Source organism: Carya illinoinensis, chromosome 2 (assembly GCF_018687715.1).
Source record: "Carya illinoinensis cultivar Pawnee chromosome 2, C.illinoinensisPawnee_v1, whole genome shotgun sequence".
NCBI classification, from domain to species: domain Eukaryota; kingdom Viridiplantae; phylum Streptophyta; class Magnoliopsida; order Fagales; family Juglandaceae; genus Carya; species Carya illinoinensis.
In genome coordinates this window covers 20,762,615-20,776,300 of record NC_056753.1, presented here as the reverse complement: position 1 = coordinate 20,776,300, position 13,686 = coordinate 20,762,615, and the positions used below count along the sequence as shown (strand labels likewise).

Here is a 13,686-nt window from a genome sequence, read left to right as displayed (position 1 = left end):
TTGTAGATCTATGATTAGGAAGAATTTGAATTTCTCCAATTCATGCAATGTGAGACTTCATTTATCATCTCTCTTTGTCATAATTTTCGGTTTAAAAAAGACTCAATCCAAATTTAAGCACATATTTATAAAAGATTGGCTAATGCTATAATTACAGTTGAGTTCTTTTACTTAAGAGAAAAAAATAAATACAGATGTATAGTGTAAGATTAATGAATAAAATTTTTCATTACGGTTATGGTTAAGGATTTTTCCGTTTTAGATATTGCGAGATCTCATTCACTACTTTCTCTTCCACAATCCAAGATATTAATAGGATCTAAGGTATTATAATAATCCCTATTTATAAAATTAGTCAAAATTGTAAATTTTGATTTTTTTTTCTAACTTGATTATGGAGTTTTCGGAAATTATTATTTTTTAATTACTAACAATAATAAATAAATAAATTTGAGAGAAAAAGATGAAGCATGATAAAAAGAATATGAATTATTTTGAACATTTTAAATTTTAAATTCTGAACTTTTAGATTAGTTAAACTTAAATAATCAAATTTATAATCATATAATACAGAACTGAATGACATAAAGCAATACAAGCAAATTCATTGCATAAAAAACTATATATGTTATAGATAGGGAAATAGCATCAAGTGGCAAGAACTCACCCTTAGAACAGAATGTTATCATATTAAAGTCTTATTTAGATTAGTTAATAAAAAAAAAAAAATATCTTGAATGGGCTTTTGGGAAATTGAAAGTGAGCTGAATCGAATTAAAAAATAATAATAATTAACACAGAAAACTTGTTAGTTTCTATAATCTGGGTGTGTAATTTTCTAAATGCTACTTTTTTCGACTGCTAATAATAATAATAATGATTAGATATAGATGTATAAACGAAGTCTTATAAAGGAATGTGACAAACCTTTAAAATTCTAAATTGTCTACTAACTATTTACATAAAAGTTTCAAATTGTTTTAAATTTTAAAAAAATTAAATTCATGGTCACATAATAATATGGATAGATTACATGACTTAATAAATTCAAAATCCCTGCATTAAAAATTAATAAATATGTTATAAATACGTTATATGTTAAGATCATATAATTATATGCACTAAACTGCAAGACCAGATTATATCACTCCTCATTCCGATCTAGTTCGATATCCCCAAGCACAGCTCCATACAAGTCTGGTTTTGTCCCAGCCAAGCTATCCGGTTGTGTTCCATCTATCTCAAGTTACATCTGATCATATAATAAAACATTGCCTTTATTCATCATGTGCTTTGCAGATTTCCTATATCTTTAAAAAAAATAATAATAATCAAGGATACATAGAGGATTGAGATTTTATAATATGTTAATATTATCTATATATATACACATATATATATTATGAAATGCCACCCTTTTTCTTATTAATTTTCCCATCACAACAGGCTTGCTCATGAACTTACACAGATATGGTCTCGTGAAGGCAAAAAGTGTTTTGAGTTATAAATACCAGTAGTGTATATTGCATATGAAAGCAAAAAGAGACAATCAAAAAGGATTAAGCATAAAAATGTCTAGTTTGTTTTATTAGAATATATTATTTTTGTATTGGAATTTGAAAAAATTAAATTGTTTATTTTATTTTGTATAAGAATTTGAAAAAGTTGTAATGATTAAGATGAGATGAGATGAGATGAGAGCTTTCTGAAAGTAAATAATAAAGCTTACCATAAGCACTTCAAACAACTTTGGCATAATTATGAGTTACCATGAACACTTCAAACAATTTAGCATAATTTATTAGTTATCATGAGCATTTTAAACAATTTAGCATAACTTATAGGTTAACAAAAGCACTATGGTCGTGCTTTAAATATGGAAGTGAATTACATAGAACTAACTCAATTTTTTTGGGATTGAACCAAGAAGTCACTCTCAATATTCGAGAAACGCATGCATGTTTGGGTAGATTAAAAACTTATCGAAGATAACAGATATAAGAACTAAAGAACAGCTTAGATTAAAAGAACATGGCAAATGAACTTAAAAACAAAATCCCAACAGATGAGAATTAGAGAAGATTTGTTCAATCCATCAAAGTTGGCCGATTATCGAAGATGAGGCAAATTGATCAATTGGGCCCCAGATTGTATATAGTAAGGATGAAAGGACAATTGCATTTCATCAAGCAAAAACTACAACATCAATTGACTTCTAAGCTGTAATACTAGCAAATTTTCTAACTAGTGAGACATGGCAAGAGGAACAAAACTACTGTAATCATATTCCGGGCAATAAATGGGGCACTGGACCTTGTATTTAGCAAGACGTTGTATTTTTTTCTCTAACTTTTGTTTTACTTTCTTGGCTGACCAAAAAAATTGTGAAAGTGTACTTTACAGCTAGCCTCTTTGTTCTTCGTTTTCTTTGGTAGCCAAGACTCAAATTTGATATATTTGAACTACTTACAAATAAAATTTTTGGGAAATCTGAGTCTTATCAAATTTACCTTCTATTCCAACAAGCCTGAGATGTTCACTTTGGCCTCAATCTCTTAAGTCTGTTACTTCTGCAAGATAACAAACAAAAAAAGCATTTTAGACAAAAGAAGTGTTGGGAGGGACAAGGAGAGGGGGGGTCAATTGAAAGAAGACATGCAAATTGATAATATACATAGTGAAAGGATCACAAATCCAACAAGCTTACCTAAAGGCCTGCCACCAACCAACTTTTGTCGACTCAATGATCTAGATGAAGCACCTTTGAAAGAAGTGCTTTTGATTGCCCTGTTTCCCTAGCTTGCAAGATGAGGGTAATTTGCCCTACTTACAAGAAAACAACGAACACAGCCTCAACCCTTCCATTCTACTCATTTCCTAGATTCACAACCTCATCGTATGTACGCTATGTTTGGTTGTAATCGAATAACATTTTGTCAATAAGGTAAAGGAAAACATCATCTCGTTTATCTTCGGAAAAAAATGGTGAAAAGCTACATTCTTTTTCAGATGAACAATAAAACTAAAGTTGTGGAAGCGAATACCTTTTTGAGAAGACAGTTTTTACATATGAAAGTGGAATGCCTGGTGCAATTCTCCTGCTGAGACTACTATGTACTCTAATGTAAAGTTTAAAGCTGAACAGGGAGTAATGTGTAGTGCTCCAGGAAGATATGAAAATGAGAGATAAAAATAGAGAAAGTGAGAGAGGATTTGGCGAGCAGAGATGAAAATAGCAGAGGAGATCCGTGGAGGTGATAGACGCCACGGATGGGAGAGATGAAAATGGCAGAACCAATTCTTCTTCTTCGTATGTATTTCGTTTCCCTCTTTTCTTTCTTTAAAAAAATAAAAAATAAAAAATAAAAATAAAATAAAAAAAAAAAAAAGTTGGCTTGCCAAGTCAACATTGGTGCACTGTTGGTACGCAAATTTGCCTGCCTATAAAAGAATTGGTCTTTTATTATACATTTGTATATCTATGATTGGGAAGAATTTGAATTTCTCCAATTCATGCAATATGAGACTTCATTTGTCCTCTTTCTTTTTCATAATTTTTTATTTAAAAAAGACGCAATCCAAATTTAAGCACATATTTATCAAAAGATTGGCTAATGTTATAATTATAGTTGAGTTCTTTTACTTAGCAGTCTTACATCACACATATGCTAAAAAACAAAAAACAAAAAACAAATATATAGTGTAAGACTAATGAGTAGAATTTTTCATTACGGTCATGGTAGAGGATTTTCCGTTTTAGATATTGCAATATCTCATTCACTACTTTCTCTTACACAATCTAAGATATCAATAGGGCTATTTTCTGTTACACAATCTAAGGTATTATAATCCCTATTTATAAAATTAGTCAAAATTGTAACTTTTCATTTTTTTTTTTTATAACTTGATTAAGGAGTTTTATTATAACAATATTAATTAATTAATTAATTTCAGAGAAAAGAATGAAGCATGATAAAACGAATATGAATTATTTTGATTTTTAAATTTTAAATTCTGTCCATTTGGATTAAGTAAACTTAAATAATCAAATTTATAATCATTTAACACAGAACTGAATGACATAACTCAATACAAGCAAATTCATTGCATAAAAAACTATATATGTTATAGATTGGGATATACGATCAAGTAGCACGAACTCACCCTTGGAACAGAATGTTATCATATTAATGTCTCATTTAGATTAAAAAAGAAAAAAAAACCCTATCTTGAATGAGCTTTTGGCGCTTTGGGTCATACAGAGCGAGCTGAACCCCCGACCTTTCAGATATATATATATATATATATATAAACTGCAACACCATCCTCACAACTTTAATAAGAAAGACCCGGCCAATTCAATATGATGTCGGTTCATGTCTTCTCTGATCATGAACATGAAAACACATCTTACACGGTTACACGGTTACATCCCAATGCCAAACATCAGGTGAACTACTTCCGGTCTTTCTGGACCTTGAAAAATAAAAAACAATTTCCACCTCTACTAGCACCTACCAATTTAGTCATAAATTAGTGTTAAACAAACTGAGAAAATGAGGAGTTGACCCAGAAGAAATATGTTAAACAGTTACTCAGCCAAAGTAGAAACCATAAAAGCAAACACAATATAAGGGCCAGAGGAGTCGATGAAGAGAAATTGAAAATATTGTATTTAGAAGTAATGTCTTGCTAAATATATATGCATTCTTAAATTGAATCTTCTTTCTTCTTCTTGTGATTGTCTCTCCTATCTTAATGATTGGACAAGCACTAGGGCCTCCATCATGAACTGAATCAATTGATTGATATCATCTCCCAAATCTTTCCATTCTCCTACTTCGTAATTCATCTAAAGAAAGGTCACGAGAATGGTGTGATACCTGACGGGGAGAAAATCCATTGTCATTTCTATTTGTCCCACACATCTCACAAATGCTTAACCAACCAGAATTATCATATGTACATGCTTGGCAACTCCATCTATCAGAAACGGTCCTCCCTGTGTGAACCCGACCAACATTTCCTCTACCAGAAATTCGTCGTCGTGGGGATCGAAACAAGCCCTTTACAATCCTCACTGGCCAGCTCAATGCGCCAGCAAGACCCCTGAAGATTAAAGTCAATGGATCTGAACCTGAATATCTACTTTTCAGCTGCAGATAGAGAAGCCCGGCAAGTATTCCACCAAGGTGACCAAGGAATGAGACACCAGGTACAAACATTTGGATGAGAATCAACTCCGCCCATGCAGCATAACGTGATGGTACAACTACACCATGCACATAAGAGTAGTTTTCTGACTGAGAATTTAGAACAACTTTCATGGCAAAGAGAACACCAGAAAATCCAACAGCAAACTCGGAGTAGTAAGGTCTCTCGTAATCAAAGAACAAGAGAAGGGACTTTGCTAGTAGCAGTGTGATTCCCTGGGACATACCAAGAAGAGCAGTAACCATAGAGGCAAATTCCACGCTTCCCATTGAATTCTCCAACTGAATCCCCTTCCACAAGAGTGACATCATGTTATAGACCAGGTGAGATTCACCCACATGGTAGAATGCCGACAAGAAAAAACGCTTCAGGTCCCTGTGCTGCCAAAGCAAAAATTTGATTTTCCACATGAGGAAAACATAGACATGCAATGATCATAAACAACTTGAAAAAAAGGCCACCAAATTGCCCCCTTCTTTTTACCATAACCGAGTGAATCAGTCTTGAATACTTATGAGGAAGACCCAATCAAGACAATATAAATGATACATTTTTTTTTATAAGTAAAATAATTATATTATCAAAAAGAAGACAAAAGCCTGATACAAAGTTTAGAGACCAGTTCTATGTATGATCAATGGATATAAGGAATTCATGTAACCCCAAACCATTGAAATCAACCGCTATGGTCCATGTACAAAGAGTTCTAAAGAAAAAAATATCAAATCCTCCATCGATCTCTCTTTGTCCTCGAATGTCCTATCATTGCGCTCTCACCATAAACACCACATGATGCATATAGGGATCATCTTCCACACCACTTTTATCTATTGATTTCCTCTCAGATTATTCCAACTGGCCAAAACCCCAACCACCGTCTCCTGCATAACCCAAACTAAGTCCAATCTGCCAAGAACCCCATTCCATAACCTTCTCGCTACCTCACAGTGTATTAAGAGATGGTTCACCGATTCACCATAAATGATACATAATAGACTAGAATAGTAAATAGATACTTGAAATTCTACAATTTTATTTTCTTATATAGGCATATGCAAAATTTGGTAGTTTGGGACATTGAAGCCCTTCAGGAATAAGCAGTATCTCACCAAAGATGCAACATTAGTCATATTAGTCAAGATCAAACTATAAATTCCCACATTCCTTTTCACATAGAAACCCAAACGATAGGGTTTGTAACCATTTACTCTTTTTAAAGTAATTGAGAATATTTCCAGCCAATACGTATCAGCAATAGAAGGAAAAGAAAAGAGAACACAAAATTAACTTCTCTTCATGGATGTACAGGTAAGAAAACATCAATTCTTTACAGAGTATGTTCATACCACAACGTCTGACATTTAATTTATTAGGTCTACTTGAGAGGTTTCAACCAATTCAGAAGCTGAAGTTATCCTGACATCCGTCCCAATTCTAAGATAAGTTGGGCTAACCTATCAGTGAGGAACTCAAGCGTCTATCAATACATTCTGCTGTAAATGATATCTAGGTAAGAAGCAACAAATAGAAGTAAGATTGGTCTAAGGAAACAAACTACCTCGATTGGTTACACATTTCAAATGATATGTTTTGTTGAAAGTTAAATAAAATATTATTATAATAAAATTTTTTAATATTAGTTTTGTTTTGAAATTTGAAAAAATTAAATTTTTTATTAGATTTTATATAAGAATTTTAAAAAATTGTAATAATTATATGAGATCAGATGCGATAGTTTCGAAACCAGACACAAACGTAATGCTAAACCCCACCTCAACCTGAATCAGATTGTGAACAATCCCCATCATGTTGTTAATTTTTAATTTTTTTTGCTTTCCTCTCTTCAGTTCCTGAACGGTAGACCCAAAAGACTATTACTTAACAGAAACAAAATAATTGATTCTGTTCATATCTTGTACTTGATGAACAAAAGTTGTTTTGTTATTGCCTTGCTCAGGCATCCCGTACCCTTGGTCTCATCGAGAACCATAAAATTGGTACTCTAATTATCAAGTCGAAAGGGATTAGGGTTTCGCAATAGTTTGTAATGCATTCGATTAGCAAAAGATGTAGCTCGTGTTTATTTACTAGGAGACGAAGAATTCAGTACATGTAAAAGTAAATACCAAAGAAAAAAATTTCTTCATACGGAGAAGTAAGAGATGAATGAGAGAGCGTTTACCTTAAGGATGAGGTGGGCATTGAACCAGACCTCGTCGATGGGAGGGAGGATGGAATGGAGAAATCCAGGCCTCAGATAAATGAGAGTATTGGCGGCGAGAAGGCAGGCAGTGACAGGGGGCTTCCGCTCGAGCCTGTAATACTCGCTCGCGGCGTGGAAAGCCAGCAGTGGCAGCATCCTCCCTCTTCCTCTCTCCATTTTTTCTCCTTCGATTCCCAAAATTCAAGGCACGCACCGAATGCTCAACGTCGGCGAATGGTGAAAAGCTTGGTCGCCAAGCAAAGCACAAGCCGCGGTATTTATGCAGATCGCGATGGTGAGTCTATAAAGAGACTTCCAGACTTCTGGTAAACGCAACGTCCAATATTTCGGTAGAGTTTACTGATTATAAATAAATTGTAAATTAACCTGTATATTAATATTAGTTTATTTATATTTAAAATTTAAAAAATTTTATTATATATAAATAAAATTATGTTTTAATCTATATATTAATATTAATTATTTTATATTTAAAATTTAAATTAGTATTATTTTTAATCAAATCTATTTTTTAATCAATCACATTAAATTGATACACATATTAATACATAATTATACTTACAATTAAATTTTTCTAAATTTAAATTTGCATTTTTTTCAATTAAATTTATTTTTTGATCAATACATTAGATTGATACATATATTAATAGGTAATTGTATTTACAATTAAATTTATTTTTAAAGTTAAAATTTGAATAAGATATTATTAAAATATTATTTTTTAATATTATTATTTTAATATTTAAAAAATTAAATTATTTATTATATTTTATGTAAGAATATGTAAAAAGTATAATGATGAGATGAGATGATTTTGGTATCCAAACCTAGGGTTCAGTCCAATGATTTTTCACCCCAAACTGGATCAAATGAAAATAAAAAATATATATTATTATTTATATAAATAATTACATATAATTAATTATTAATATATCACAATATTACATAAGTATTATATTATTTAATGTATAAAAATAATATATAGTACTAGTATATATTAATAAATTAACGTATTATAAGAGTTAGAATATAAATTATAATATATGTATAAATTTATAATAATATTAGTACAGTTAACTTAATATGTTAGTATTAAATCACTATAACTATATAGAGTATTATTTAATATAGTATTACCAATTTATTACTAACATATAGTATATTAGTAATACTATTAGTATAGTTATTAGTTATAGTATTGGTACTAAATCTATAACTATATATATTTAGATCAATATATTATTATATTATTTAATATATGACTATAATATATAGTACTAATATATATTAATAATTATATAATTTATTATGTAATTATCAATTAATAAGTTGCTTAATTTTAATTTAATATTTTAAATAAATTTATTTAATTAATCGATTTTAAAAAAAAAAAAAAATTTGAATCAAATGGACCGGACCAATAGCTACATGTCCCCAGAGATGTTAGGACCCCCTGGAACAGACCGGACCAATCTTTCCCTAAGTGTAAGGCATTGTTTGGTCACGGAGAAAATAGAAAGATGGGAAATTTTCATTTTTTTTTTTAAGTATTTTTCATTTTTCACGGAAGAATGTTTCTTGATGAAGTGGATGGGACTCCCAAACAGACTGAACAGTTCATGCATTGGGATCCTTTTTATTACCCCCACACTGTCAATGTGCTTTCAGTTTCATGAAATTTCAGTGTCAGTTTCCACGCGAAGATATTGCTTACGGTCCCATGCAATAAATACTTTTAGCTATTTAATGTAATTTTCATAGATCTGTCATGGGATTAGTGATAAGACTTTTACATATGATCTGAACTTATTCTTTTACTCTTAAATTTGCTTACCCTGATTGCGTAATTTTTTTTTTATCTTGATTTTGTGTTAATTTTTTTAGGGATTCTAGTGATTTGTTTTTACCCCCATATTTTGTTTCACAAAATGATTACTTCGCCAAATGGATAGTGTTTGTTGATCGAGTGTAAAGATGATATGTGAGGATGATGGTTATAGTGTCTGACTATGTGTAATATGTTTTTTTTTTTTTTTTGCCTATATTGTGTTTAATGGGATGATTACTTCACCGAATGGACTTCCTTGGCCTTTTGAATAGCTTCCTTGGCATTCAATGAAACTAAATGACACAGTTTCTGGTTTGCATGAATGACAATTCATATTGTTTTAGAAATAGCTCAATGCATATCTAATCGGTCGACATCTCATTCTTAAATTATTGATCTTTTCCTTCCCTCTTGTGTTCAGTATTATGATGGGTAGTAAACTCAATTTTCACCAGATATCAGGGTTGGTATCCCTACTCTTATGTTTTAACTATATAAGAACTAATGAATGATTGAGATTGTGATATTTTTGTTAATACTCTGAAAAGGATTCATTACTTTCCATTTTATTATAACACTATCAATATTTAATTGACTAATGAGATCGATCAGTTGAAGTACCAGTTGATTTATTGAAATCTGCTTACTCAATTGTTGGTGGTATGTATAATTGGATATCATAGCAAGCTATTTAGTTGCCCAATGAGCTACACCAAAGGATCCCGCAATTAGGCAAATACATCCAGTCATTTATGAATGTGAGTTGACATTAGAGGCACGTGCCACTCTAATGAGTCTGCTAGTTTTTTATAATGTAAAGTTTAAGAGTAAAGTATTCAAGTCCTTATTTGTTATGTATTGTGGACTTGTCATGATCTAAATTGTAATGTATCAATATATGGCTAAATAGAGAAAGAAATTAAGTAGTAACTTGTACTGATATGTCATTCATGCTTAGGTGTAGCTCTTGTATATGTCTCATATACTTGGGTTATGCTTATTTATATCAATAAAATCATTGTATAACTGATTAAAAAAAAAAATTAAACTTGTGATGTTGTGTAATGATAACGGATTGATGAGTACACGGTGGGAGAACTTGTTTTTAGATTGTCCAACACTTCCCTTTACTATCTCTTGTTTGTCCAACACTTCCATAAGAATTGATACTTATTTTGTCACCCTTGTTGATTAATATGACCTTGTTTATCCCGTTTGTTTGTATCTACTTGTCAATGATTCACATACTTAATGTTTCACAGTATGCTTGTTATAATGGATCTGTAGTTCTGAAGAGGGAGAAGGACGTATTGCGGAGAAGGGACGATAAAGAGAGAAATAGACAAATGCTCAAGAGGTTGAGGTTGAACAAAATTTGCGGAAGAATAGAAATGCACAAATAGTCTTGGGTTTGAATTGGGTTATATCAATTGTAATAGTTTCTACTTGGTTCAAATAAACTATAGGGCACATATAAGTAGGTAGATATTTTCTTTATTTTTCTTGTATGGATCAATTGTAATGGTACTCTCCCTTGAATTAGGCAAAGCCTGATTAGATACTTGATCAGGCATTTTGTTATATAGGGGAAGAGGTACTGTGGAGACTGAAAGATTTAGTATTTTTTGTCACTTTTCTAAATCTGTTAGGCTATATAGATTTTTTCCCGATCTGTTTTGATCACTTTTGAATTTATCTATGACATTCTTCATAACATTTTTTTTTCCCCAATCTATTATACACATAGGATGATAAGTGAAGAACAATCTGCACAAGCTATATAGATTTTTTCTCAAACTCGCATGCACATAAACAAATTAGCTGAGCTGACATTGAAGCACGTTTGATTTTATATATTAGTTTTGTATGGTAAGATTAACATGTACTCCCAATTTATTAGAGCATTAGCATTGGTTTCTCTATATGCAAATGTAAAATCACATATTTTGGAGATTGTCTTTACCATTTAAGAAAAACTCACATATTGTATTATGCATCTTTGAGTCAAAATAATAATAAAATATTATTTTTTTCCTAAAATTAATTCTTTTATATATGTTTTGTAATTAGCATCCACTATATATATTTGGCATTAATAATACAAATATAATAATAATAAATATAATTTTTTATATATTATATTAAAAATATAATAAAATGATAAATAAAAAAAAGTATAATATATTATAATAATAAAATGAAGGTGAAGGTGAAGGTTGTGTTGTTGAGGGAGGAGAAGAGGAAAGGGTTGAGAGTGAGAGAGAATTAATAAAATAGCATTTGAGAATTGAATTGTGCATCTCTAAAGATGTATTGCCACTGTTCATAGCTAGGGAAATATTTCCATGTGCATAATTTAATGTAGTCAATTTAATAATTTAGTTATGTAAAAATGTGTTTGCATTTGCATAGAGACAAACCAATGCCAATGCTCTGAGAAATCACAACACAAAGTCTCCGCAATGCAGGGTCTCGACAACCCACCCATACACAAATATGAACGCCTACAAACAATTGAGATTATATAAACTATGAAAACGCCTACAATCAAGCACCCAAATATGAACCAAACGGTAAAGGTACTTGATTTTCCTTTGAATACCACACTAACTCACACTCCCATTCTCCACGCTTTCTCCAGCACAACGGCTTCAACTCCTCCAAGTTCTCAATCTCCGACATAGAGAAGAAATTCGTCTTAGGTGGGCTCTACAAAACTCACTCCACCCTCTCAACTCATTACTATTCATAAAAAGTTCAACTCATCTCAACATCCAAACGACGCCTAATCTGTAGAGTACACTTTCATGCTGCACCTAAAAATAAATAGAAACAGAATTTTTCCTTTGCATCATCCATTTACTTAACAAACATGCAAAGCTTTAGATTGAAAGAATTTTCAAATCATAAATTTCATTTTCCTCAAACTCTAATGTTAAATAAAAAATCTAACACAAAACTCCACATACCTTCAACTGTATGGACCCAAAAAAATCCCCACCTTGTCATGTCCCAAAACCAAAGAAATGGCCACGAAAAAGAAGAAAAAATTCAATGGAAAATTGAGTAAATATCACGAACAAGATTGACCTTAGTTTCTCAACCACTACATTTTGGCTCTACTTTCTTGCACTCTAAAACAAGAGAAAAAAACTCAAGCAAAAGCTGAAAGACATTATCATTGGGGCCCCGAGAGAGAGAGAGAGAGAGCTAGGTTACACAATCTACAGGCATTGCCAATCTGTAAGGGTGAATAAAGAACAACTTGTTGCTGGTTCAAAGAAACACAAAGGAGGATGTCGCACAGTGGAGCACAAACAAAGGGGAGAATGCTAGTGCACAATGGGTGGAGAAAATTTTGAAGAGAGAGTTCTTGCAGAGTGAGATACAGACCTAACCCACGTTTTAGCGGCAAAAAATAAAAATAAAAACCAATTCCACGTCACGTGGGCGGTGCAGCGTCCATATAGAAGAGCTCAAAAATAATTAATATTTACAAATTGATAATATCGTAATTTTTATAATCTAACATGTCAGTAGAGGTGCAATCGATTCGATTTTGTCTGATTTTAGACAAAACTTGGGACTAAACCGGTATGCACCAGTTTTACATTTTTGAAAACTGATTACTCATGGGTTATTTTTCTAAACCGGTACTTCTGATTTTATCAGTTTCGATCTGGTTTTCCTATTTTAATAGTATTAGTATATATATTAGTATTAGTTATAGTGATTAGAATAACTATATATTAGTATTTTTTATGGTGATTTTAATTTATTATAACTATATCATTGATAGTGATAGTATTATTATTACTATATCATTATTTCATATATAATTATTTAGTATACTTATTTACATAATAATTTATATATAGACTTAAAATATATTACTAATAGTAATATAGTATTAGACTTCTTTTTTTTTGTTTTTTTTTTTGGATAAAAGGAATCACTTCATTGATAACCTCAATCCATGGAAATAATACATGATGGACAAACTTCCATATCAACAATATCCTCACAATCTCCAAGAGCCTTTTTAGCTAAGGTATCATCAGTAAAATTGGCCTCTCGTCTCGTATGTAGTGGAAAAAATAATGCTAGAAGGATGGTCTAAGTTCTCAAAAACAAATTCTATTATAAAGTGGTGTGTAGAGCACACTTAATAAAGTATTTATATGTCATCATTTGATTTGAAAAATAAATTTTAAAATTTGAATTTTATAAATAAAATATTATCATTTAAATTATGTAAATGGTGTACTCTATACACCGGCTTCAAAATATAAAAACTCAATTCTCAAATCAATCGTCAAATAAAAGAGTCAACTTCTAGCAATGCATTCAAAAAGCATCATACCACCACTATTTACTCATCCATCTGAAGTTAGGCCCAGTCTTCAGGATGCCATCCTAG

At 31.2% G+C, this 13,686-nt stretch overlaps 1 protein-coding gene across 2 annotated transcripts; it reads right to left on the bottom strand.

Moving 5' to 3' along the window:
• Positions 1-4,579: 4,579 nt before the first annotated feature.
• Positions 4,580-7,754, bottom strand: LOC122300295 (rhomboid-like protein 14, mitochondrial). 2 transcript variants are annotated; one of them, XM_043110827.1, is made up of 2 exons: positions 7,397-7,754; positions 4,580-5,594 (listed from the first exon to the last, which is right to left on the bottom strand). In XM_043110827.1, the coding sequence occupies exons 1-2, from the start codon at positions 7,592-7,594 to the stop codon at positions 4,812-4,814; spliced, it is 981 nt and encodes a 326-aa protein (XP_042966761.1). In that variant the 5' UTR covers positions 7,595-7,754; the 3' UTR covers positions 4,580-4,811. The 2 variants fall into 2 exon arrangements, with proteins under 2 accessions (XP_042966761.1, XP_042966762.1); XM_043110828.1 differs by having other exon boundaries at positions 4,580-5,589; positions 7,397-7,559.
• Between the last annotated feature and the right edge of the window lie 5,932 nt (positions 7,755-13,686).